At 34.2% G+C, this 27,500-nt stretch overlaps 1 protein-coding gene across 2 annotated transcripts in view; it reads right to left on the bottom strand.

Annotated features, from left to right (window-relative positions):
* Nucleotides 1-27,500, bottom strand: part of reps2 (RALBP1 associated Eps domain containing 2) — a 54,604-nt gene that overhangs the window by 1,520 nt on the left and 25,584 nt on the right. The window contains exons 6-18 of one of the 2 annotated variants that reach the window (XM_067371067.1): nt 26,489-26,627; nt 26,328-26,391; nt 26,076-26,244; nt 25,840-25,896; nt 24,856-24,940; nt 24,175-24,243; nt 21,758-21,806; nt 19,644-19,780; nt 18,442-18,503; nt 17,445-17,534; nt 7,031-7,087; nt 6,681-6,814; nt 5,148-5,253 (exon numbers count right to left, since the gene is read on the bottom strand). In XM_067371067.1, the coding sequence (XP_067227168.1) occupies nt 5,148-5,253; nt 6,681-6,814; nt 7,031-7,087; nt 17,445-17,534; nt 18,442-18,503; nt 19,644-19,780; nt 21,758-21,806; nt 24,175-24,243; nt 24,856-24,940; nt 25,840-25,896; nt 26,076-26,244; nt 26,328-26,391; nt 26,489-26,627 (1,218 nt within the window). The remainder of the gene's footprint in view (nt 1-5,147; nt 5,254-6,680; nt 6,815-7,030; nt 7,088-17,444; nt 17,535-18,441; nt 18,504-19,643; nt 19,781-21,757; nt 21,807-24,174; nt 24,244-24,855; nt 24,941-25,839; nt 25,897-26,075; nt 26,245-26,327; nt 26,392-26,488; nt 26,628-27,500) is intronic. The other variant, XM_067371068.1, reaches the window with a different exon arrangement.

The following is a 27,500-nucleotide window of genomic DNA, read 5'->3' as shown; positions in this document are numbered from 1 at the left end:
GAGAAAAAAAGTCTGAATTGCGAGTTTGTTTCACAAATCTGAAAAAAAGACGTCAGAATTGCGAGATATAAACTCGTAATTGCGATAAAAAAGTCATAATTGCGAGAAAAAAAGTCTGAATTGCGAGTTTGTTTCACAATTCTGAAAAAAAGACGTCAGAATTGCAGAAAGTCAGAATTGCAAGAAAAAAAGTCAGAATTGTGAGAAAAAAGTCAGAATTGTGAGAAAAAAGTCAGAATTGAGAGAAAGTCAGAATTGTGAGAAAAAAGTCAGAATTGCGAGAAAAAAGTCAGAATTGCGATTAAAAGTCTGAATTGCGAGTTTGTTTCACAATTCTGAAAAAAAGACGTCAGAATTGCGAGATATAAACTCGTAATTGCGGAAAAAAGTCAGAATTGCGAGAAAAAAAGTCTGAATTGCGAGTTTGTTTCACAATTCTGAAAAAAAGACGTCAGAATTGCGAGATATAAACTCGTAATTGCGATAAAAAAGTCATAATTGCGAGAAAAAGTCTGAATTACGAGTTTGTTTCACAATTCTGAAAAAAAGACGTCAGAATTGCAGAAAGTCAGAATTGCAAGAAAAAAAGTCAGAATTGTGAGAAAAAAGTCAGAATTGAGAGGAAGTCAGAATTGTGAGCAAAAAGGTCAGAATTGCAAGAAAAAGTCAGAATTGCGAGTTTGAGATAAAGTGTCACAATTATCTTTTTAATTTTTGGCGGAAACAAGCTTCCATACCTTCAGGCCTGTATGATATCAATACATAAATAAATAATTAAATAAAGCATCATTGTGACCTGAAGACAAAAGTAAGTGATCTGATCTAGATCTTTATCCATATCCACATCCCCTAAAGCTTATATGAGCGAAGTAACTTGATTTGGTGTGTGCACATGCTAAACCTGCCTGAGTGGTTGCTAACTTTATACGAGTAATAGCATGAGCAACAGTACTAGTGATCCATGACTTGAGCTCTAACAAGCTGATCCTCATTTGACAAATGTTGGTGAGCACTCAGACATTTGTCACATGAGGAATGCCACTGCTAGACAAAGTGACCTGAGGTCATGACCTTCAGATGACATCAAACAGAAAGGATGAAAGCAACTGGTCTGACACTCACAGACACATTTATTTCTACCTGTCTTCATTTGTTATTAAAGTCACGTATATCGTGTATCTAGAACAATACAGATGGACACACACTGTCAAACCTCCTTCAACTCATGTCATTCGACACCCGTCAGGAACATCTTCTCAAATATCTGCACAGGTCTGCCTGCTTCTTCTAATACAGATGTTGGATTTCTGCTGTATCAGTGTATCTGACACCACATACATGTGTCAGACATCATGCATTGCCACCATGAAATTCATAGGCAATTGTGGATATATCATTGTGCATGCTCAATTCTTCTCTTTTTACATGTATACCACCTTTGCAATCATCTAATGCTCACTTTAATCAAAGTTAATCTTTAAAACACTAATAATTTAATAACATTGTTACATTTCAAAAATTTCAAAATGAACATCCATTTTTCACACGGTACATTATAACGCTTAATTGCCTAAATTCACTTGAAGCATTTAAAATAACTGATTTAGTGTTTTATTTTTATTTATTTAGAAAAAATAGTATATATTTTAATAAGAATCAACTATCCATGCATTCACCTCACGGACATCATATTCTTATTTTGTCGTACTGTACAGCTACACCAGCTACTTTATTTTCTCCAGCCAATTGAAAGAAAAAGATTATATTTTGTCAATTATATTTAAATAATGTCTAACTGTTACAGCAAAACAAGCTTACAATAACTCTATTTTGTAATTGAAAATTTACTTAAATAATTGTGTGACTGTGGTTTTAGCATGTATTAGCGTTACCTGCACTCTAAAAAATGCTGGGTTAAAAAAACCCAAGCTGGGTAAAATATGGACAAACCCAGCAGGTTGGGTTAAAGGGCACCTATTATGCCCTCTTTCACATGATGTAATATAAGTCTCTGGTCTGGTCAAGTTTCAGCTTAAAATGCCCCACAAATTTGCCCCTATTTGGGAGTGAGCAAAAACATGCCTTTTACTATATTAATATATTGCTGGCTAAAAAAATAAATCCAAAATTGGTTGAAAAAAATGGCTGGGTAAAAACAACCCAATCCCTGGTTTTGTCCATATTTAACCCAGCAGTTTTTAGAGTGTGTAGATTTCAATTTCTGAACAGTCTAATCTCTAATGTTAATTTGTCACGTCATACAATGCACCGTCAAAATGATAAGTTTAATTATTGCAGCTGCTGTGAGAAAAGGCTATAAATGATTCGTCTCACATGCCATATAGCCTACTAGCTGGGACTCTTTCTTTATGTTTACAGACGTGACGTAATGACGCAAAGACGAACGGCTGCATGCTTGAATTTCCCGTGGAAACCCACTAGTACCATAGAGATTAGGAAACATTATTACAAGGAGATAGTTTTGAACACTGTTTGGTTATGTACTTGCTCAAAAATTGATTTTGGATCATTTTTAACCCCCCCAAAAAAAGTTACAGACTGCAGCTTTACATATATATATTTAAATATATAGTTACATTTATACATTTAGTGTATGCTAATTGTATACATGTACAAATTAAATAAAAAAAGAATGTTCTCAAAACTAAGAGAAAAAACAAATACTTTCTTAAAGGATTAGTTCACTTTCAAATGAAAATTAGCCCAAGCTTTACTCACTCTCAAGCCTACGGAAGATGATTAGGGCCAAGCAAAAAAAAATAAAAAATAAAACCATCTTGAGATTAAAGTTGTTAAATTTCGAGAAAAAACACGTTAAATTTTGAGAAAAAAGTCGAGATAAAATGTTGAGAATAAACTCGTTAAACTATGCGAAAAAACTCATAAAATTTAGAGAAAAAAGTCATAATTTAACGAATTTGTTCACATAATTTAACAACTTTTTTCTCATAATTTAATGACTTTATTCTCAACATTTTATCTAGACTTTTTTCTCGAAATGTAACGAAATTTTTCTCATAATTTAACAAATTTGTTCTTGTAATTTAACGACTTTTTTCTCGTAATTTAATGACTTTATTCTCAACATTTTATCTCAACTTTTTTCTCGAAATTTAACGTCATTTTTCTCGTAATTTAACGACTTTTTCTCGTAATTTAACGAGTTTATTCTCAACATTTTATCGACTTTTTTCTAGAAATTTAACTATTTTTTTCTCGAAATGTAACAACATTTTTCTCATAATTTATCGAATTTGTTCTCGTAATTTAACGAGTTTTTTCTCGTAATTTAACAAGTTTATTCTCAACATTTTATCTTGACTTTTTTCTTGAAATTTAACTACTTTTTTCTCATAATTTAACGAGCTTATTCTCAACATTTTATCTTGACTTTTTTCTCGAAATTTAATGAGTTTTTTCTCGTAATTTAATGACTTTATTCTCAACATTTTATCTTGACTTTTTTCTCGAAATTTAACAAGTTTTTTCTCAAAATTTAAAAACTTTAATCTCGAGATAGTTTCATTTTTTTTTATTATTGCTTGGCCCTAATCCTCTTCCGTACAAGCCATCCTAGGTATATATGACTTTCTCCTTTCTGATGAAAACAATGGGAGAAATACTAATAAATATCCTGACGCATACAAGCTTTATAATGACAGTATGCATTACCAATCGAATATGGCCTTCTGAAGCGAAGCAATGTGTTTGTGTAAAAAAATATCCACATTTAACAAGTTATGAAGTAAAATATCTAGCTTCTGCCAGACCGCCTTCCGTATTTAAGTTTTTTTACACAAATGCATCGCTTCACTTCAGAAGGCCTTTATTAACCCTCCGGAGCAGTGTGGAGTACGTTTATGATGGATGGATGTGGATGAAAGCACTTTATTCAGCTCAAACTCACTGATCCCGCTCACTGCCATTATAAAGCTCAGATGCGTCAGGATATTTATTAATATTTCTTCCGATTAAGGTTCATCAGAAAGAAGAAAGTCATATACACCTAGGATGGCTTGAGGGTGAGTAAAGCTTGGGCTAATTTGAAAGTGAACTAATCCTTTAAGGCCCCAATATACTTCAAACGAAATCGAAGAACGAACTGATGTGACTTCATTTTGAACAAAATCAGGCCAAAACAAAGTTTGTCTTTTGTTCGTTTTGGGTGTTTGAAACAGCTTGCCAAACTCTCATAAAAAGTTCACTCCAGCTTCAAAACACCTTCGTACTACCATTCGTAATACAGTACATCTCTGCTCACGTATTTTGAACTAAACGATTTTACCCCTAAACGAAGAACGATACAAAACTTTGCCATGAGTATATCGGGGTCTTAAAGTGAGATTCATAACGTATCGTGCAGCGGTCTGCAGGTTAACTGTTCCCCAGAATGCAGTGCAACCTGATCTGCACATGGGCATTTATGAGCAAGAGTCTAGCGTCTTTCACTTTTCATTTCCCTCACTTTCTTTCACTTCTGCTCTCACTGTCAGTGGTAAAATGCATTTCCAAGCACATTCTGATGCTCACCTTCACTTCAAACACACACACACACACACACACACACACACACACACACACACACACACACACACACACACACACACACACACACACACACACACACACACACACACACACACACACACACACACACACAGCTGCTGTAGGATGCACTATTTTAAAGAAGACAACTGCTTGAGCCGGAGTCCAAGCTTGCATTTTCAGAAAGCCTGTGTGCATGTGTGTGTATGTGTGTGTGTGTGTGTGTGTGTGTGTGTGTGTGTGTGTTCATTGAGCAGATCTCTGAATAAATTGAGGGCTGCAACTCTAGACCATCTCCAGTCACTCAATAACTCTTCAGGGTGACACAAGCCGTCTGTGTATATATATATAAAAGCGCCATGCACTCGATACAAGACTAGAGATATCTGATCGGTCTGGGTTGGGGTGTTGGAAATAGTATGTGCTGCCTAACTAGAAAACTAACCTAAAACTAATGTGTGAGCAGACAGATCTCATCATTTGAGACTGCTAACATTTTAAGCATCAATGGCCGGCGTTTATTTCTTAATGCTGCTTGGAATAAGCAGAACTATTCCTGTGTGTGGATATGGTTGCCGCACCTTTAGCTGTTGCTGCAGTTCACTGTTGAGACGTGTCAGGACTGCGTTGGTTTCTCGGTTCTTCCTTATGGCCATCTGGATCTCTCTCTTCTGCTTGGGTGGAGGCCTGAACACAACACCAGATATTCGTGACCGGAGTTTGCATGTGTGGATGAGCTTTTCATTATGTTCAATTCATGATCCCACTTGTTTAGCATTTAGAAATCACTGATCCATGCTGTTTGTTCCCTGATGTATTGTGTAAGATTAGATTGATGTATTCATTTTAGAATTTATATTTAATATTATATACTTAATAATTGATATTACTATTATTATTGTAGTTTCTAATGTAAATATTTGCTTCATATATTAGAAACTACAATAATAATAGTGTATATATATATACACAGTCAAACCAAAAATTATTCAGACATTTTTTTATATTTTTCATATATTTTTACTAGTGGGTGCAGGACACTATAGTTCATTTATGTAAGTGAGGATAGCAAAATAAAATAAACTGTAACATATTATACCCAAAAATTATTCATACAGTGGACTACCAGTAAAACTGATTAAAGACACTTTGACCTGACCATGTTTTGCTTATTTGCTTATTTGACATCAAGATTATTTTTTTTATGACACAGTTTAACTCTGAGATCTTGTCATATTTTATTACCATTTTTTTAAACTATAGTGAATAAACTGTATTAATGAATGAAATGTTCAAGGTGCCTGAATACATTTTGGTTTGACTGTATATGTACATATGTATATGTAATATAATGTAATATATATTACAAATTACAAGAACATATTATACCTTAAAGATTACTTAAAAATATAAAAAGCAAATATATATATTAGAAAAGAAAAATACAATAATAATATCATAGTTACACTGCCATTCCGTTAAATATTTTATATTATATATTTGATATATTTTATGTTATTATTATTGTATTTTATGTCTCATTTACATATTTTATTATTTTTCATTTAATTTTATAAGTAACCTTTAAGCTGTAATATGTTATTGTCAGTACTTATTGTAAACGTTGCCATTGATTTATATGATATATTGTGTATTATACATGTAATACATTTTTTTGTATTTTTTATATTTTTGCTTAAATTATTATAAGTAATCTTTAAGCTAAAATGTTATTGTAGTTATATTGTAGTAAACTTTGTCATTATAGTATATTTAATGCATTTTATTATTTATTTAATATATTATTATATTTTTATTTTTTCTCATTTACATATTTGCTTTATTTTTTATTTGTATAAGTAATCCTTCATCTGTTAAGTTATTGTCAATACTTATTGTAAACATTGACATTGTTGTATATTTAATATTTTATATTATACAGTTAATACATTTTATAATATTATTATTGCATTTTTTCTAATTTATTTGCTTTATTTATTTACTTTTAATTAATTTTATTATTTTAATAAGCTATATTATGCTATTGTAAACACTGCCATTCTTGTTCATTTTTAGTTAAAAAGAAAAAAAGAATAAAAAAAAGATAGATGCACCTCTGTGTAGATTTGGTCAATGTGGCAGCAGAGTAGGGCGTGGCCAAGGGGGGCGTGGCACTCTGGCTATCAGCATGGAGTTTTCTTCGTACTGGCTTCTGAGGGGCGTGGCCCTGGTGTAACACTGTGGAATCCTGGGAAGTGGTTTAAATGTTTGAAGTAGACCTTGAGAGAAACTTCTCATATGGGTAAACTATCATCAAACATGCCCTAATCATCAGTACACTGAAGATCAGCATGTGAAGATGCATTATGGTCATGTCTCAGCATCTGTGAGATATGAACCCCTATTTAAAGGGGCTCAGATGAGGTGTTAGGTGCTCGTTTAATGGAAAGGGGTCAGTTCTTACCGATTTGGGAGGTGCCAGGTCTTCAGTGCTGAGAGCTCCTGTCACGACAGTCTCCTGCTGTAAGAGGATGAGGAGTTTGACATCAGGAGGCTTTCGATGTTTCAATGCTTCCAAAGCAATTTGTAATATTAACCAAGACAACAGGATTGGTGAGATTCTTTCATGTCTCTAATGCTCACCAAGATTTATTTGATCAAAAATACAGTAATAACAGCAATATTGTGAAATATTATTACAATTTTAAAAAAACTTTTCTATGTTAATATATTTTTAAAATGTAATGTATTTCTGTGATCAAAGCTGAATTTTCAGCATCATTACTCCAGTCTTCAGTGTCACATGATCCTTCAGAAATCATTCTAATATGCTGATTTGCTGCTCAAGAAACATTTCTGATTATTATCAGTTTAAAACAGTGGTGCTGCTTCATATTTTTGTGGAAACCGTGATATTTTTTCAGAATTTGTTGATAAATAGAAAGTTCAAAAGAACATTTATTAGATTTTTTATGGAAACCATTATTTTATGTTAAATGTAACAAAATGCCCTCCTCTGTGTTCAGGTTTGACTGCAGTAAAATTAATGCAAAAACTGACACTTCAAGTCAACATAGACAAAAAAAAATAAAAAAAATCTAAACCTTGACAATAAGTAGTCTTTGAGAATGTCTAAGTATAAATCCAAATCCACAACTTCATAAAAAGAAGTATTTATGTCTAAAAACAATTATAGATTTTATAAGCCTTTTTATATAGAGGTATATAATAATCTAGTGGTTACACCATGGCATTACATAAGTTTTTCTTTTTTTACTCCCACATCTACCTTAAAAGTTGGATTTTAAATGCTAAATTTTATTTTCAATAGGGAAATATAGCTCATAAAATGTTATAAATATTGCATAGCATTATACAATCCCCTCAAAATTATAAAAACTTTAATAAAAAAATTATTGGAAAAAAAAACAAAACAATTACATTGGTTTTCCTGAAAAAAATGTCACTTTTGACCGCAAAGGAGCCAAGTGTGCCCTATCACAACAGACTGGGCCATCTGAACAATCAGAGCAGAGCAGGCTTCCAGAAAGGAGGCATTTATTGAAACATTTCAGACACTGTGAGAAAAGAGCTGATGCTGCAATGGATATGATGAGAAAATTAAAGTGCTTCTGACCTTAGATGCACGTAAACCTGTTGTAGGAGCCTCCAAAACAAAATTAGGAACATTTAAAATAGCATAATAGGGGCATAATAGTCTGCATTTTCCCTTAGTCCTCTCTTTCCAAAAGCTGCAATTTCTGAGTTTCTCAAACAGAGGATGTGGGCAAAGAAAAAGTAGAGGCATTGAAGTGAAGGCCGCATTAAATTCTTTCCTCGCTCTTTAAAGTGAATTACACAGCTCTCTCTATACGCTGGCTCAGATACGACACAGTGTACGTTTTATGGATCACTGAGGGCACAACATCAATCTTGACATTCTCAGTAAAGCCTCTCTGGCTGACAACATCCCACTTACGCCGCTGTATTTCACACAAATATGACTGCTGTTCATTTAATCATGCGAGACTGGAACGCCCATATTTCCACGCTATCAAACTCTGTCAGTGTTGTGTAAACATTCAATCATTTTGTAAAAAAATGCAATACGTTGGCTAAAAAGGCCCTGCCGCCCAGGACTGTGGTCGTTGTGGCACAGGGAATCTGTTCTTTATGGCACAATGAAAAGTAATAGCAGAAACAGGCCGATTGAGAGGCTGTAAATTTGTCTGGCAAGTCATAAACGATTTGATTTGCTGCGACACACAACGAGTTATTACACCCATCCAGCCGTACCCTCGGGACAAAACACAAGAGTTACGACCACCATACAGCCGCGCGAAGGTAACGGTGCCCACCGCCGCCTATAAAACTGAGAAGGACCATTACATGGGCAAAGGAGTGTTGAATAAAAACAAGTGTTCCTACAAAGAGTACAAAGCCTTGGAAAAATGTGACCGAGCTGAAGGTTAGTCGGAGAGGGTCAAAATATACTGAACTGGTCAGTTAAAGCTGTTTAGCACATGGATACTGTTATCTGCATTAACAACAGCGCCACCTGTTGTTTGAATAAAGCAATGAGCTGTGAATTCATTTCACATGATAATATAAGACAAAATATAAAGGAATAAGCACAGAGAATTAATTCTGTTTACTAATCCAATGCAGAGAGGAGAGCAAAGTTCAAGGAGAAAAAGAGAGAACAAAAGAAACCAAGGCACTGGCCTTGAGGTTCTTTTATAAATAAATAATAGATTTTTAAAACTAAAAAATATTTAAATAAATGAATAACTTTTAGGAGACATGATTTATAATAGATTCTGATGCAATACTCCAAAAAGCATAAAAATACAGAAGCATAAAATTTAAGGTAAAACAACTTCATAAAACATTTTTAGACTTTAATTTATATTACTTTTTATTCAATATATTTGTTCAATACTACTTTATTGAAAATAAAATAAAATTAATAATAAATATTACTATTATTCTCTCCCAAACTTAATATTATTTTAATAACTATAAAAACATCTAGAAAACCGAAGGTAAAATATAAAATATAAAAAATTATTATTTTTTGTTCAATACCTAAATTATATTAAAAAAAAAATTTTTTTTTGACATTTCTGTCAAACCTAACAATAACCCTAAATAACAAGCTTGCATGACTTTGTGCGCATGCAGCTCGTCACAATATTGAGTTCTGATTGGCCAAATGCTGTAATTTAAAGTTAGTTAATTACCATATGTAGAGAATTTTTCATTTCCATTATAAGTTTTACATAACACACAACACTGTTAAACTGCACTGGTGCCGTTTTTACATTTTTATCAACTTAAAAGTCATAAAGTTTATTGTAGCTACGTGGGCGCTCATTTTTTTTTTTTGTCATTTGGCCAAAATCTCATGATGATCTCAAGATGAAGAGCTTCACACAAGTTATGAGTCAATAATGTGTTGGCTCCACAAAAAAATTAACGCAACAGTTTGCACCAATTTAATTTTTAAATTGTGACAACTTTGAGTGAATTTACGTTAAACCAACAAGCTACATTGAGTTAGAGGAACTTAATTTGTAGCATAACTACCAGAGCCTCTACTATAGCCCTGGAATCTGATCTATTTCAGTTCAAATCAACAGCTGTCATAGCACATGCTAACAACTTATTTAACATGTATATTTAATGAACAAGTAAGATATTTCTTGTCGCTGGCATTATCATAGTCATTGCTTATAGAGTCAATGTAGTCTAAACATAAACTTCAACATTACAGAAAACATAACAGCATTAAACACTAACAGGTCTTTCCCTTCACTAAAAACAAATAAATCAACACTTAATTTCAACATTTATTCTCATTATCCAGTCTTATGTAAAGCATGCTGGGAACTAGAAACTACCTAATTTCCGGAGTTATCAAGATAATTTCATTAAGTTACTACAACCTAATAAAAAAAAAAGCCACTAACGCAGATATTTGAGTTTAAATTACAGACAATATAAAGTTGATGTAATGCTCAACATTATTGTCAACAAAATAATGTTTGCAACTTAAAAGGTTTAATTAAAACAATAAATTCTACTTTATAACTTGCAACCATGCATTTATTTAAGTTGTGTAAGTGAGGATAGCAAAATAAAGTAAACTGTGACATATTTTACAGAAAAATTCTTCATTCAGTGGACTACCATTGATAAAATTTATAAAAATTTGGAACCAAAAATTATTCAGACACTTTGACCTGACCATGTTTTGATTAAGTGTTATCTGACATAATTAAGATTTTTTTTTTCTGACACAGTTTAACTCTGAGATCTTGTCATAATTTTATTACCATTTTTTAAACTGTATTACTGAATGAAATGTTCAAGGTGTCTGAATAAATGTTGGTTTGACTTTATATATATATAATGTTTCTAGAGTAAAGAAAACACTGTTCTTATTCAAAGAACCAGTTCTTTATTTTTTTATTTTTTACATTTGCATTGCAAACAAGCAGAGACGTTTCAAACTGCGTGCGGCACTACATTCACGGTAGAGGCGGGGCGGAGTTATGAGCTTTGATTGACAGTTTGACAAGGTTCAGTCACAAGCTCTTTTTAACATGTTTCATTGGTTAAATATTTGCAAAACCCATAGACAGACATAAAGGGTGACCAATAGTAATGATTTATGAATAAAATGACAAAATACAGAGATATGAGCTTTTTGTTAATTTAGATAGTAATTGTCTTACAGTGTTTTACTATTAGAGTTAAATAATAATAATAATAATAATAATGAACTCTTTCCCCGCTATTGATGAGTTATCTCGTCTTTTATGAGAAAATGCTTCCCCACCAAAGATGAGACTATACGGCTTTCCGTGTTTTCACTGTTACAATGTAGGGGGCGCTATTACACATCTTGTGAAAGAGAACTGAATCTCCTGATCAAAACACAGGTGAAGAAGATGCAGAAACAAGCAATAGCTTATAAATAAATCCAGGCCTGATCCCCCTGCATCCCCCCTCAATTCGAGCCCTGCATATGAACTGAATATGTCGACAAATTATTATAAAGTGTTTTCTGTAACAGCGACTGAAACAAACCATGAATGTTTCAATAATATCACATCATAATACTGAATACTGCTTAAATATACTCTGTCTCTCATTATTCAGCACTCCGGAGAGATGATGATGATGATGATGATGATGATGATGATGATGATGATAAGACAAGATGGTGTGATTCAAGGTCAAACGTGAATCTCTCGGTTCCTGCTCAGAAATATCTCAGAGTTTAATTAAGACTGAGCGCTTTCCCCTGAAGGAAACAGAGATCTGAGACATAAACGAGTGGAAAGTAACTGATGGAGGATGTTTTCTGAGACTGTGTTTCCATGACATGTGCCCTGAGCTCTTGAAGCTCAACTCATTAATGATCAGCTCAGGGCTGCTGAGTTGTCTTTAGTTAACAAGGGACATAAAAAGCTGCAAAGGAGAAAGAAATCAAATGATATATGAAACTGAACCCAGATACAATTAATCAGAAGCTGTCAGGTCAAGAACCAAAATGAGATCATGTGTCAATTTTATACGAGAGAGGTAAAAATTTGACAGCAGGTCAGATCATACAGGTAGATGCGGGCAAAATCTTTGTCAGAACTTGGAACTTATAGGAGGGAAAACATGTCATAGCGAAGGACAGATGGTAGATTTACGGCAACTGTGACAAAGTATGATAAACGACGACACAGAAATAGCGGTCAACAAGCCAAGAGACACGATTCGTAATCGATTCTAATGGAGTTTGTTAAGCTAATGACACAATACTCAAAGTATAAACATACAGAAAATTGAAGGTAAATCATTTTCAAAAACAAGTCCGTTATTATTATTTTTATTATTTAATACTACTTTATTGAAAATAAAAATAAATAAGTATTTCCTATTTATTATTCTCTCACAATCTTGGATGTATAAAATACATAGATAAACTTGAAGATAAAATAATTCCAAAAACATGTCATTGTTCTTTAGATTTATGTTTATTATTCATGAAGCTTCGAAGCTTTACAAATCTTTTGTTTCGAATCAGTGGTTCGGAGCACTGCCAAAGTCCTATGAGCCATTGATATTTGCAAATACTTATGACGTAACGAAGCCTCGTTTACTGAAATCACGTGACTTTGGCAGTTTGAGATTGTTTGTTACATGCTCCAAACCACTGATTCGAAACAAAAAATTCATAAAGCTTCATGAAGCAGTGTTTAGTTCAGTGACGAGTGCTAGATATTGTTGAATAAAGTTATTGTTGGTTTTTTTTTTTGGTGCACAAAAAGTATTCTCATCACTTCACTACTGTACTATACTACTGTAGTCACATGCTCTCAATGCAGGCCTCACTGAGCCATCAAATTTTATCAAAAATATCTTCATTTGTGTTCCGAAGATGAATGAAGGTCTTACAGGTGTGGAACAACATGAGGAAGAGTAATTAAAGGGTTAGTTCACCCTAGGGATGTCCCGATCACGTTTTTTTGCCCTCAAGTCAGAGTCCAAGTCATTTGATTTTGAGTATCTGCCGATACCGAGTCCCGATCCGATACTTAATAGCCTACATAAAAAAGAATAAAGAAGAGCGAAAAAACAGATCCAGGAACAGTGCTTTTCAGGTTTTTTCAGGTATCTAACAGTTTTCAAATGGTAATCAAATATAAAATATCACTGCATATTATCTTTACTGTTTAATTAATAAATAAAGATTAATCATTATTGAAGTTACAAAAACTATTCAGTCAAGAGCAGTGAGTGATTTCTTTGTTATTTGTTGTTTGATTTAACATTAAATACAGGCAGCAGGAATAGTTTTTTTCCCTTTAAGACATGCACGATCCAGTACATACCTATACTGTTCCACATGCGCTGTCTTTCTCGACTAATATACGTTCACTTAAGACATAACCGACTATGTTTGCTAGGATACTCACTAGGACGGGCATGTTGACATAATTTTTGTATGAATTTGTCCGCCGATGCGCAAGACGTGAAAGAGAACTCGGTATTTGCGCGCTGACTGGAATAAGCGTGTGCGCGCTTCGGATGAGCGCACACAAATCTTCTCACAGCGCGCGCGAGTTCTCTTTCGCGTCTTCTTCTTTAAGGTTTAAATCAGCAAGGCTTAAATGAGTTTTATCTGTTAAATACAGACAGCAACGTGTGCTTTTCTGGTCTCACCTGCGCTCGCGCACTATCAACACCCGGGTGATGACGACGTAAATGACTGGACATTACAGCAGACGGCACTCGCAGTTAACAGTTTACAAAGAGTGACTGTTTTGTCCACGCTTTCTGATTATCGTTGTTGTAACGTTTTGTGCATCCATCGACTGAAACATACATTATCTGAACTGTGTCTGTTTTCCCCGTTGCTATTTTAAACAAACCATATTAACCAATAGATGCGTCTTCATTCGAGATGGACCGCAGTGCAAGTGCGTAAGTGGAGAACCGGTTTGATTTTTTTTACCGAGAACCGTTGCGTAATACATTATCCGAGTCCTGATCGGGAGGTAATGTCCGATTCCGATCGAGTCTGAAACCACATGATCGGGCCCGATTTCCGATCACGTGATCGGATCTGGACATCCCTAGTTCACCCAAAAATGAAAATAATGTCATTAATTACTCACCCTCATGCTGTTCCACACCCGTAAGACCTTTGTTCATCTTCAGAACACAAATTAAGATATTTTTTGATGAAATACGATGGCTCAGTGAGGCCTGCATAGCCAGCAATGACATTTCCTCTCTCAAGATCCATTAATGTACTAAAAACATATTTAAATCAGTTCACGTGAGTACAGTGGTTCAATATTAATATTATAAAGCGACGAGAATAAAAAAAAAAGACGACTTATTTAGTGATGGCCGATTTCAAAACGCTGCTTAAGGAAGCTTCGGAGCACAAATGAATCAGTGTATCGCATCATGATTCAGATCGCGTGTCAAACTGCTGAAATCACGTGACTTTGGTGATCCGAACAGCTGATTCGATACACTGATTCATAACGCTCCGAAGCTTCCTGAAGCAGTGTTTTGAAATCGGCCATCACTAAATAAGTCGTTATTTTGTTTTTTTTGGCGCACCAAAAATATCCTCGTCACTTTATAATATTAATATTGAACCACTGAACTCACATGAACTGATTTAAATATGTTTTTAGTACATTAATGGATCTTGAGAGAGGAAATGTCATTGCTCCCTATGCGGGCCTCACTGAGCCATCGGATTTCATCAAAAATATCTTAATTTGTGTTCCGAAGATGAACGAAGGTCTTACGGCTGTAGAACGACATGAGGGTGAGGAATAAATGACATTATTTTCATTTTTGGGTGAACTAACCCAAAAACGTAACCCTGTTTTTTTGTGCTCGTGATCAGGGTTGCCAGGTTTTCACAACAAAACCTGCCCAATAAAAACCAGCCCGAGTTCCGCCGGTAAAATCTGAGTTTCCTTGTTAAAATGCACATTCAAGGGGATAAATATAATTTTTTTGGGGTCGCTTCAACCTGTGGACATGAAAAACATTACACTGGGACACACCATATTTCCTGGCACACTCGTTTTACGTGTATTTGGTGCCAACTATTGTTGCGGGTCTAGAAGTCTAGACCCTGAATATAAGATGAATACAGTAATTTAGGGATGTACCAAATCATTTAGATTACGTTTGCCATCATAAAGTTAACTTTTTAAAACACTAATAATTTACTATGATCCCAAAATAAGTCATGCAACAATGATGCCTTTAAAATGCAAAAAAAGCGACTTCCTTGCTTCTGGAAACGTACATGTCAGATCGTGCCTGATTAAGACACTGTGCTTCTCTGTCCAATAATGACCTCAGAAACCCACATCTATGACAAATGAATTTCACGCAGTGATCACATTCCCTCTCACTGCTTTACAGAAGCCAAAAGTTAAAAGCATGAAGGGGTAAAAAGGCCATAAAGATGAAGGAACCCTTGCGGTACGAGACGGTTAAAGGTCTTTGGAGGCTTCAGCGGAGTTATGAGTATTTGATCAAGCCAGAATCCCTTCATATAGAGTCTACGCTCATATCTTCATATCTCATATGAGTATTAGCTTTCACGGACAGGGCTTGAGCACAGATATTTGCAGGTGCCTGTGCTGTCAAAACAGTGTGTGTGAAATGCAAGCTGAGGTAAGAACGGCCCGCAGCGGTGAGCGTACGAGGTTGTGTAACGCTGATGAGAGTCTGTGTCTGTGTGTTTTCATTGGGTTCCTGTGGCTTTATACTCTTATTAAACTGTGGGAAACTGCCGTCTCTTCCCAGCCTGCAGCCACAGAAACATGAGAACACACACATCAGGTTACTGCAGCGAGTGTGTGTGCACAGAAGTGGCATGAGACACAGGCGAAGAGGTGCAGGCGTGTTCACACACACTGGAAAGAGGAAGTTCAGACTCTTCAAAGAGGACACATAATTAATAACTGAGAAAGAAACGATGACAGACAGCAGGAAGACTGTGTGTGTGCCGAATTTCACTATATATCATTTCAATGAGCCTATTTATTTTATTAAATAGACAGATTTGAGTTCATGGAACGAACACATATTTAGAAAAATGGGTTACATATATTCCTTTAGCAAAATATTTTTTAGGATATTAATATTTTAACAAATATGGCTGAGACCATGCATATAGTTTTTATTTTTTTGGAATAAATCACCTAGAAAAAAATACTCGTCTTTAATTTTACAACAAGGATTGAGCCAAATATCATAATATAAATTAAAATACCATTATATTATGAATCATAGTAATTAATAATGTATATGAAATAAATAAAATAACGTCAACGACGCCCATTACGTTACAGAATTCATTCATCTTTGTTAACGTTAGTTAATACAATATCTACAGTGGGTACAGAAAGTATTCAGACCCCCTTACATTTTTCACTCTTTGTTATATTGCAGCCATTTGCTAAAATCATTTAAGTTCATTTTCTTCCTCATGAATGTACACACAGCACCCCATATTGACAGAAAAACACAGAATTGTTGACATTTTTGCATATTTATTAAAAAAGAAAAACTGAAATATCACATGGTCCTATTCAGGCCCTTTGCTGTGACACTCATATATTTAACTCAGGTGCTGTCCATTTCTTCTGATCACCCTTGAGATGGTTCTACACCTTCATCTGAGTCCAGCTGTGTTTGATTATACTTGATTAGGAAAGCCGCACACCTGTCTATATAAGACCTTACAGCTCACAGTGCATGTCAGAGCAAATGAGAATCATGAGGTCAAAGGAACTGCCTGAAGTGTTCAGAGACAGAATTGTGGCAAGGCACAGATCTGGCCAAGGTTACAAGCTATGATTTTAGCAAATGGCTGCAATAAAACAAAGAGTGAAACATTTAAGGGGGTCTGAATACTTTTCGTACCCACTGTAACTGTTCATTGTTAGATCATGTTATTAAATGATATTAACAGACACCACTTTTTGATTTGAATTAATAATGTATTAGTAAATGCTGAAATTAACATTAACTAAGATTAATGTTAACAAATGGAAACTTATTTTAAAGTGTCACCAAAATGGTAAATTAAAAATCAATTAAAATATCCTCATTCTTACTATACACAATTCATTTACTATTGTAAAAATGAAATTTACTCTAAAAAATAATATTAATTAAATATTCAGATATTCAGTCAGAAATACATCACATTAGAAGTTAAATGTTGGTTCAAATGCCAGTTCAGTGATTCTCATATCTGAGGTTAATAAATTGTGTGTTTTTAATAGTTTCTGCACTTGAGAGCAGGATCAATGTGAACACCTACTCACCTCCTCACTAAACTTGCTGAAATCTGCAAAGTTTGGCTGCTGAACAGCCTTCTGGGAACTCTTCTCTGAGCCAGGGATGAAGCTGAAGATCTGAGACATTGAATAAGGACACAAGTTATTAGGTAACACAGAACAGTAAAGTACAGAAGATAATCAAATCTTATAAAGCAAACTAAAATTTATCCATTCAATGAAACAGATCTGAGCCATGTTTAAAATTACTGTAAAACAGCTGATATAAACCGCACATCAACTGAACTGTACACCAAAGTTGATCATTTTTTACCATCAAGAATCCAGTCAAGCTGGTTTTTGGAACATGGAGGTCAAACAGCTAATGACAAGCTAGAAAACAGCAAGCATGTTTTAAAGGGGCTATATGTAGAATTCAGAAACCCTTGTTATTAGCGACACCAAAGGCTGTTAAGTGAACTGCAGCAAGAAACTCGCGCACACGTAACATACAACAGACTGAACGTGATTCAAGGCCCTGATATACTCTCGGCGAAGTTCTTTTTCGTTCTTAGCTTGGAAGTAAAACAAATCAGAGTTATATTAAAAACTTTTCTGGCTTTTCCCAGCTTTATAATGGGAGTGAACAGTAACCAATATTCTGAAGCCCAAAAAAAGCACATCCATCCATCATAAAAGTAATCCATATGGCTCCAGGGGAGTTAATAAAGGTTAATAATGGATATTTTTCCTACAAAAACACATCACTTTGCTTCAGAAGGCCTTTATTAACCCCCTGAAGCCGTTTTGATTACTTTCATGATACTTTCATTACTTCAAAATACTGGATACAATTCTCTCCCATTTTAAGCCTGGAAAAGCCAGAATATTTTTTTGAATATAAGCTGTTCACACATTGGCAATAAAAAAGCGATTGCATACATGAAAATTCTTACATGTAGCCCCTTTAAAAAGCACAGATCACATTTTAAACTGGATTTGCCATCAGCAAATACGTTAAATGAGGATTTGCTGAGGAGTTCACCTGTGTCGCTGGTGGTCGTGGAGGGAGAGCTGGAGGAGGAGGCAACCAGCCACCTTTAGCACCTAGAAGATATTCAGAAAGTTATACGAAAAACTGATGCTACTATAGTGATGTTCTTTTTCAAGACTGTTCACAAATATTCTGCATAAGATTTAAATAAAACAATTCAGCACTATAAATCACTTCAAACCCAGTACTGAACACACTGCAATGATCTATAGCTTACAGACAATTGAGAAGTAATCGCACACACACTGCTGTAGAAAACATTTTGGTGTCAGTTAAGTTTTTTTTAGAAATTAAAAGATCTATTCAGCAAGGATGCATTAAATTGGTAGTAAAGACATTTATAATGTTTTAAAATATCTCAAATAAATGCTGTTCCTTTGAACTTTCAGGAATAAATTACATTTTAGCATTTTGAGCAAATAAATGTAACCTTGAGTATAAGAGTCTTTACTTAATCTTATCAACACTAAAAAATGCACTAAAAATCAAGACTAGGTGATTTTTTAATCATTTGCATGTCATGAAAACTCACTGAGCACTTACAGAATGATGAGACTCTGTTTATAGCTTTAGTGCAACAATGCTTTATGAATATTGTATTCTTTGAAACATTTAGTTGGTTCAGAGTCAGACAGTTTAATAGCGCTGGATTCAGAATGTGTGTTCATGTGTCTCAAATCTTCACCACATTTGAGTCATTCAGATCTTGCAACAAACCTCTCAATCTTTAGTAATATTGTCTTTAAAATGATTAAGACTGACTAAGGGTTTTCTTATCTACTGTGGGTTTTCACAACTGGGGCCAGAACTTTATTTAACAACTACAACCACAAAGACTTGATTTTCAACCAGATACTTTTCTTTCTTTTCAAACATTGGTATGGTAGCGTATTATTCTCACTGTGTAAACCTGCAGCTTCATACATTTAAAGAATAAACTTTCAATATTTTCTCTGTGAATACTGTCACTACATTTGCAAAAACAGCAGTGAAAGCATCCAAAAAGCTAATGGTGCTTCAACGTCAAATGTGCCAGTACAACCCTAGAACACGCGAATACCGCATCGGCATACATTTACTTTTATTACATTCATTTTATTTTATCTCAGTGTCTGTACTTTATATTCTCAGTACATGAAAGTCTGTATGTGTATACAGTTAAAAGCTCAAAGAATGTTGGGAAGGGTGTGAACCTTGACTGCTCTGTTGGAAGAGCTTGTTGAGGTCAAGAGAGGAGGCGCGGGAGTGAGTCTTCTGGGGTCGAGGAGGAGGAGTGGGCGGCTCTTCCACCTTCTTCATGGCATCATCTATGGAGGTGCTGGAATATGACCTGGGGGTAACACACACACACACGCGTTTCCTTAGCTTTCAAAATGGGGACATTGCATACGCATCTATTGTTTTTATACTGAGCTAGTTATACCATAACCTAATCATATATACAAACCCGATTCCAAAAAAGTTGGGATACTGTACAAATTGTAAATAAAAACAGAATGCAATGATGTGGAAGTTTCAAATTTCAATATTTTATTCAGAATACAACATAGATGACATATCAAATGTTTAAACTGAGAAAATGTATCATTTTAAGGGAAAAATAAGTTGATTTTAAATTTCATGGCATCAACACATCTCAAAAAAGTTGGGACCAGGCCATGTTTACCACTGTGTGGCATCCCCTCTTCTTTTTATAAAAGTCTGCAAATGTCTGGGGACTGAGAAGACAAGTTGCTCAAGTTTAGGAATAGGAATGTTCTTGTCTAATACAGGCTTCTAGTTGCTCAACTGTCTTAGGTCTTCTTTGTCGCATCTTCCTCTTTATGATGCGCCAAATGTTTTCTATGGGTGAAAGATCTGGACTGCAGGCTGGCCATTTCAGTACCCGGATCCTTCTTCTACACAGCCATGATGTTGTACTTGATGCAGTATGTGGTCTGGCATTGTCATGTTGGAAAATGTAAGGTCTTCCCTGGAAGAGACGACGTCTGGATGGGAGCATATGTTGTTCTAGAACTTGGATATACCTTTCAGCATTGATGGTGCCTTTCCAGATGTGTAAGCTGCCCATCCCACACGCACTCATGCAACCCCATACCATCAGAGATGCAGGCTCCTGAACTGAGCGCTGATAACAACTTGGGTTGTCCTTGTCCTCTTTAGTCCGGATGACATGGTGTCGCAGTTTTCCAAAAACGAACTTCAAATTTTGATTCGTCTGACCACAGAACAGTTTTCCACTTTGCCACAGTACATTTTAAATAAGCCTTGGTCCAGAGAAAACGCCTGCGCTTCTGGATCATGTTTAGATATGGCTTCTTTTGTGACCTATAGAGTTTTAGCCAGCAACGGCGAATGGCACGGTGGATTGTGTTCACCGACAATGTTTTCTGGAAGTATTCCTGAGCCCATGTTGTGATTTCCATTACAGTAGCATTCCTGTATGTGATGCAGTGCCGTCTAAGGGCCCGAAGATCACGGGCATCCAGTATGGTTTTCCGGCCTTGACCATTACGCGCAGAGATTGTTCCAGATTCTCTGAATCTTTAGATGATATTATGCACTGTTGATGATGATAACTTCAAACTCTTTGCAATTTTTCTCTGAGAAACTCCTTTCTGATATTGCTCCACTATTTTGTGGAGCAATTGGGGGAATAAGTGATCCTCTGCCCATCTTGACTTCTGAGAGACACTGCCACTCTGAGAGGCTCTTTTTATACCCAATCATGTTGCCAATTGACCTAATAAGTTGCAAATTGGTCCTCCAGCCGTTCCTTATATGTACATTTAACTTTTCTGGCCTCTTATTGCTACCTGTCCCAACATATTTGGAATGTGTAGCTCTCATGAAATCCAAAATGAGCCAATATTTGGCATGCCATTTCAAAATGTCTCACTTTCAACATTTGATATGTTATCTATATTCTATTGTGAATGAAAAATAAGTTTATGAGATTTGTAAATTATTGCATTCCTTTTTTATTCACAATTTGTACAGTGTCCCAACTTTTTTGGAATCGGGTTTGTATATAATATATAATATATTATTATATATAATATATATTATATATATATATATATATATATATATATATATATATATATATATATATATATATATATATATATATATATATATATATAATATATATTATATATATATATAAACATTATGAATGTATTTACTGTCAATTTGGATCAATTTAATCAATCCTTGCTGAATATAAGTGTTAATTAAAAGAAAATTTGACCCATAAACATTTGAACAGTAGTGTAGCGGTAGTGAGAGTTTAAAAAGCTTTTACCTGGGTCGTGTTCTTGACTTCATATTTGCATCAAGCTCTTGTGGAGAATCTGTAAAACAGTTGTATGTTAATTACACAGTGACACAGAAAAAGTATTTTTTTTCTGTAATAAAAGTAACCAAACCCTAAAGAAAAACCTTATTTATTTCATTTAAAAACCAAAGAAAAGCATCAGACTTCATTCTGTTCAGAAATAACATCTAGAAGAACACCAAAATAACAAGTATTCTTCTTTTTATTTACCCGTCATCTACAAGAAAACCTGAAGTTGTAAGACGTTCCTGAGCTGAACCGCTCTCTCTAGCCAGAAGATTTCACATCTCAACAGAAACACTGAGTCGAAACACTAAAACATCAAACACACTTGATAGCATTGATACTATCCAAACAACCCCATCTGAACACCTACAGCTGCCGTTAACACCTCAAACAGGCCTGTCTCCTATCCCATCATGCACTGCGGCATTGACGAAGACTCAGAATTAACTTTGATTCTCTCTTCTACCAACAAGCATTTCATAAGAATCATCTTGAAAGCAAAGTGCACATCAACATTGCATTCAAAGTGAAGTAATAAAGCAGGGAGAGAGCGGGATTATTTGTGAACGTCCAGGGATTTGGGCACTTCAATAAATATAAGCTGTTATTGGATCAGAGCAGACTGCATGAAATATCAGAACAAAAGGTCAGCACTGTGGATATAACAGGATTTGTGTCCACGCCCTGAGGCGCTGAGAGGTTATACTCCATAACATCACACCCATCAGGAGAGAAAATAACAAACAAGCCTCCGCTACACTCACTAAATGTGACTTCAACTTGATCTGAAGACCAGAAGTGATGATTGGACAACAGACAGTAGTGACTTGTCTGGTTTTAATCATGATTCATCTTATCATAAGGAATAATTCACACAGAAAAGAAAATTATGTCAGTATTATTACAAACCCAAATTACTTTTTCTTTTGTGGAACACAAAAGTAGAAATTTTATAGATTGTTCATGCTGCACTTTTCTGAACAAAGAAAATTAATAGGGACTATTGAGCTAAAAATATAAAATATATTATTTGTTTAAATAATTAAATGTTTAATAATATAATATAATGTAATAATTATTATTTATATTTTTATATTTAATTATAATAATACATTTCTTAAAATGTAAACACATTTTAAAACACATTATTAGGGTTTAAATTTAATAATAATAATAATAATAATAATACATTTATTACATTTTAATACATTCATAAATAATACAATAATACAACATAACTTTATGGTTTGTTTAAAAATAACATAATATAATATAATATAATATTATATAATATAATTATATAATATAATAAAATATAATATAATTATACTATTATTTATATCTTTATATTTAAATTTAATAATAATAATACATTTCTTTTACATCTTACATACATTAATTGTAATAAATACAACATAAAATGTTACTTTTGTGATCATCAGATTTTTTTTATGCTGCTCTTTTCCATACAATGAAAATTAATGGAGGCTATTAAGCTAAAAAAAAAAAAAAACAAAACAAAAAAAAAAAAATCTATAATATAATATAATTAATATAATATAATTAATATAATATAATATAATATAATATAATAATATAATATAATATAATATAATATAATATAATATAATATAATATAATATAATATAATATAATATAATATAATATAATATAATATAATATAAAGGGTTTAAATTTTATAATAATAATAATAATAATAATAATAATAATATATTTCTTAATAAAATGTAAACTAATCTTGAGCTCATCACAGATTTTTCATGCTGCTCTTTTCCATACAATGAAAATTAAACGAGACAGATTCTCTTGAGCTCAAAAAAGCACTAAAAATATATCATAAAAGTTGTCCATATAAGCCAAGCGCTTTATTACAGATCTTCTGAAGTCATATGACAGATCTAGCTGTAGTTCTTAAATTGTCATTTGCACTGTCATATATTCAAAATGTTGTGTTGGTTACATGAGACACAAAACCAATGCTTATGATGTCAAACCTGCTGCAAATTTTCAGCAAATAACAAACTTTGGTCTGTTTTGACATAAAACTATCTCATGGCATCAAAAGACTTGGAATATATATCACATGCATAGTATGGATTACTTTTATGATACATTTATAGTACTTAAAGAGCACCCTGGAAAATTCTGCTCCAAATTGCTGCTCCACAAATAAAAAGTCATACAGGTTGAGCAAAAAGAGGATGAGCAAATGATGACAGAATTGTCTTTTTTTCCCCCTGAGCTTTTTCTTTTAATATACACAGACAGTAAAGCTCAGGTAAATTAGAGGCTTGGGTTGATCTGGTGTGGGTCAGGGGCGTGTGTGTGACCCGCTGAGCCTGAGGACAGTGAGTCACCTGGTTTTAAAGTGCTGACACGCTGTATTTGCTTTTCATGCGGCTCTGGAATTCTCTTTGGGCTGAATTCTGCTGACACAGCAATAAAAAAAAGCACAATAAGAGCAATGAAATAGGTCTACATCAGAATACTAATGAGTTTACATGGCATTTGCCCTCTTAAGTGTGGAAGAGTGGTCCCAAAAATATTTGCACGCTGAAGACTGTCATTGTGTTAGATAAAATATCAAAGCAAGTGGCTTTTACTTTAAAGAAACACACTTTAAAAAAATTTACTTCATGTGTTTAAGTTTGACACTTAAAGGTGTGTGACTTTTTTTGTTCAAAATTATGGTTTTCGTGAGAAATTGCATAAATACGTCACTCGCTCATGTGTCTCATCCAGATACTTTGGTGTGTGTATGTTGTGTAAGTGGAATCAGTATCACAACGAGTGAGAAAGGTTGACATGGAGCAGCTAAATCTCCAACCACTGGGGAATCGAAACTCAATCTAAACTGGTTATATCTCTTAAGTCTAGTAGTAAATGTTTTATGAGCAGTGGGACACGCATATTCATCCGCACAGTTACACAGTGACTTTAAGTGTACAAATCATTTTTGGGCCACTGTTTAAAACGCATTCATTTTTTTCCCTTTAATCCAGTTCATGCTTATTGACGTCCATCTCTAAATTCATTACCCGGTTTCCTGGTTTCATCTCTGACATCCTGTTTAGCAGTCACACCTGGTCTAGAGGTCATCTGAAGGCCAACAGAACCCATTTCCTGTTTGGGAAAATGAAAAGCAAGCACAAAATGACTGATATGAGCACAGATTCACTCATTTATAGGGGGTGGACAAGTTGGATTTTCGTCTTTTTGAGATCTCATATAAGACTCATTAGCACCCTCTGCCTTCAGCCAAATAGACATGCACAGAGAGAGAGAGTTATATAATGACTTTTACCTTTTTTTATTATTATTATTTTTAAATTAATGCATGCTGTTTTGTATTATCCTTGTATAATATTATTGTTACATATGGAAGCTATAAATCCATTAGCAAATGTGCAAACGTTATTTTTTACAACTGATTTTTCTGTCCTACCACTAATAGCAACAGTAAAAGCCTCCAAACTAACTAACTAAATAAATAAATAAATTTTCTCATCACAATAAACCAGTGATGATATTAACTAAAATTAAAACTATTAAACATTGTTTTCATTCATTGAAATACAGCAGAAATAAAATATAAATATTAGACAAAAAAACAAAAAAATGTACACAAAAATAAGAAATGTTATATTGGCAACTAACTGTTTTAAAATATTTTGAAGTAATAATTTTTTAAAGTACTAAAATTATTAAAAGTAAAACAAACAGAGATAAATGAATGCTAAATAGAAATATTGACAAAAAAACTTAAAATAAAAAGTAGCTCATTCAAAATATTAATATATACTATCACTGTATATAAATAACACTAAAACAACACTGCAATAAACTAAACAAATCTTATTTATTATATAGTTTTATTTATTTATTTAACAAATCACTGGCACCAGATCAACAGATCATCATGCGTATTTTTATAGTGAAAACAAAAGAGAGACAGAAGGAGAAGGACGGGACGAAATGTGCAGAACATTGTGATCGAACATGTTCAATGAAGTTCTTCCTACCAGTTGATTGGCTCCAGGCATCATATTGTCATCAAAGACAATGAGAGGTTGAGTCGCCTGGAAACGAATCACATTTAGAGCTCAGTTCAAACTTGTCAATCTGAACTTTCTCACATCTCTTGGTTGCATCATAAAACATAATACTGGAAGAGAAACACTAAACAGTTTAAACTAAACACCATCAAACACTTCAGGTGCAAATACTGTAGGAATGTTGCGAGTTTTAGATCGAATACCTCAGATGGTGGCGCTGTAACCACACCCGGCTCCACAAAGCCCGGTCTCAGCGTGGCAGGGAGAGTTTCGGGAAGGAGGTAACCGTTTTTCCGGGCCACGATCAGATGGAAGGCAGTGCAGAACTCTGGGAAAGTGAGAGCGCCGTCCTTGTCAACATCACTCAGCTCCCTGAAGGACATCGAACAAAAATGATTGTTTCGACATATGCAAAGAAACAGTTCTTTGCATGTTTGAGTAGATTTTATCATCACCATATATGCGACAGTTCTGGAATCGGAAGCTTCGACTTGGTGAAGAAGTTTTTTGCAACAGTTCCTGAAAGAAAAACCAATGCAAGCTTCAAACTGTCCAAATAAGGTCTTAAATGTAACAGTATGAGATGATATAGGTCTGGGTCTCATCTCTGCCTTACCCACGATGAGAGCGCTGAGGTCAGGCTGGAGACTCCTGAACTGGTTGGTGTAATATTCACGCTGCTCCTCTGTGATCCTCCAGGGGTCGTCTGAGTAATCGACCTCCGCTCTCTCCACCAGACGCTCCACAGACGCAACCTGAATGAAAGAAAAGCAGGAAGATGTCAATTCCAATTACATATGCCTTTCATTTCTGTTCAAAATGTTATGGAGGCATCAGGCTGGTGTTCATCAATTAATAACAGAGAAAGATCTTCTGAATGTATTTTTTAATATAAAAATGAATACAAAAATTTAACTACTTTTAAAAAGTCATTTGCAATGACATGCCATTATGATAGATACAACGATCGATAGACAGATAGAATGATCGACAGAACTAAAGATAGAAGGGGGATAGATAGAATGATAGAATGAAATATAGAATGATTGACAGAATGATAGATAGATAGAATAATAGAACGACTGACAGAACAATAGATAGATAGACAGATATAGACAGAATGACAGAACGATAGAACGAATGATAGATAGACAGAATGATAGAATGATAGAAAGAAAGACTGATAGAACAACAGAGCGATAGATAGATAGATGGATAGATAGATAGATAGATAGATAGATAGATAGATAGATAGATAGATAGATAGATAGAATGACAGAACGATAGAATGAACGATAGAATGAATGATAGATAGAATGATAGAATTTAGGACAGACAGAACGAACGATATGATAGAACGAATGATAGATAGACAGAATGATAGAATGATAGAAAGAAAGACTGATAGAACAACAGAGCGATAGATAGATAGATAGACAGAATGATAGAACGATAGAAAGACTGAAAGAATGACTGATAGAACGATAGATAGGACTGATAGAACGACAGAACGATAGATAGAATGACAGAACGAATGACAGATAGAATGACAGAATGAAGGATAGATAGAACGAACGATAGAGCAATAGATAGAATGATAGATAGAAAGACTGATAGAATGACAGAAC

The sequence above is a fragment of the Chanodichthys erythropterus genome, chromosome 20 (assembly GCF_024489055.1).
Source record: "Chanodichthys erythropterus isolate Z2021 chromosome 20, ASM2448905v1, whole genome shotgun sequence".
Lineage (NCBI taxonomy): Eukaryota > Metazoa > Chordata > Actinopteri > Cypriniformes > Xenocyprididae > Chanodichthys > Chanodichthys erythropterus.
Note: the sequence above shows the minus strand (reverse complement) of the source record. Positions and strands in the feature narration are given on the sequence as shown.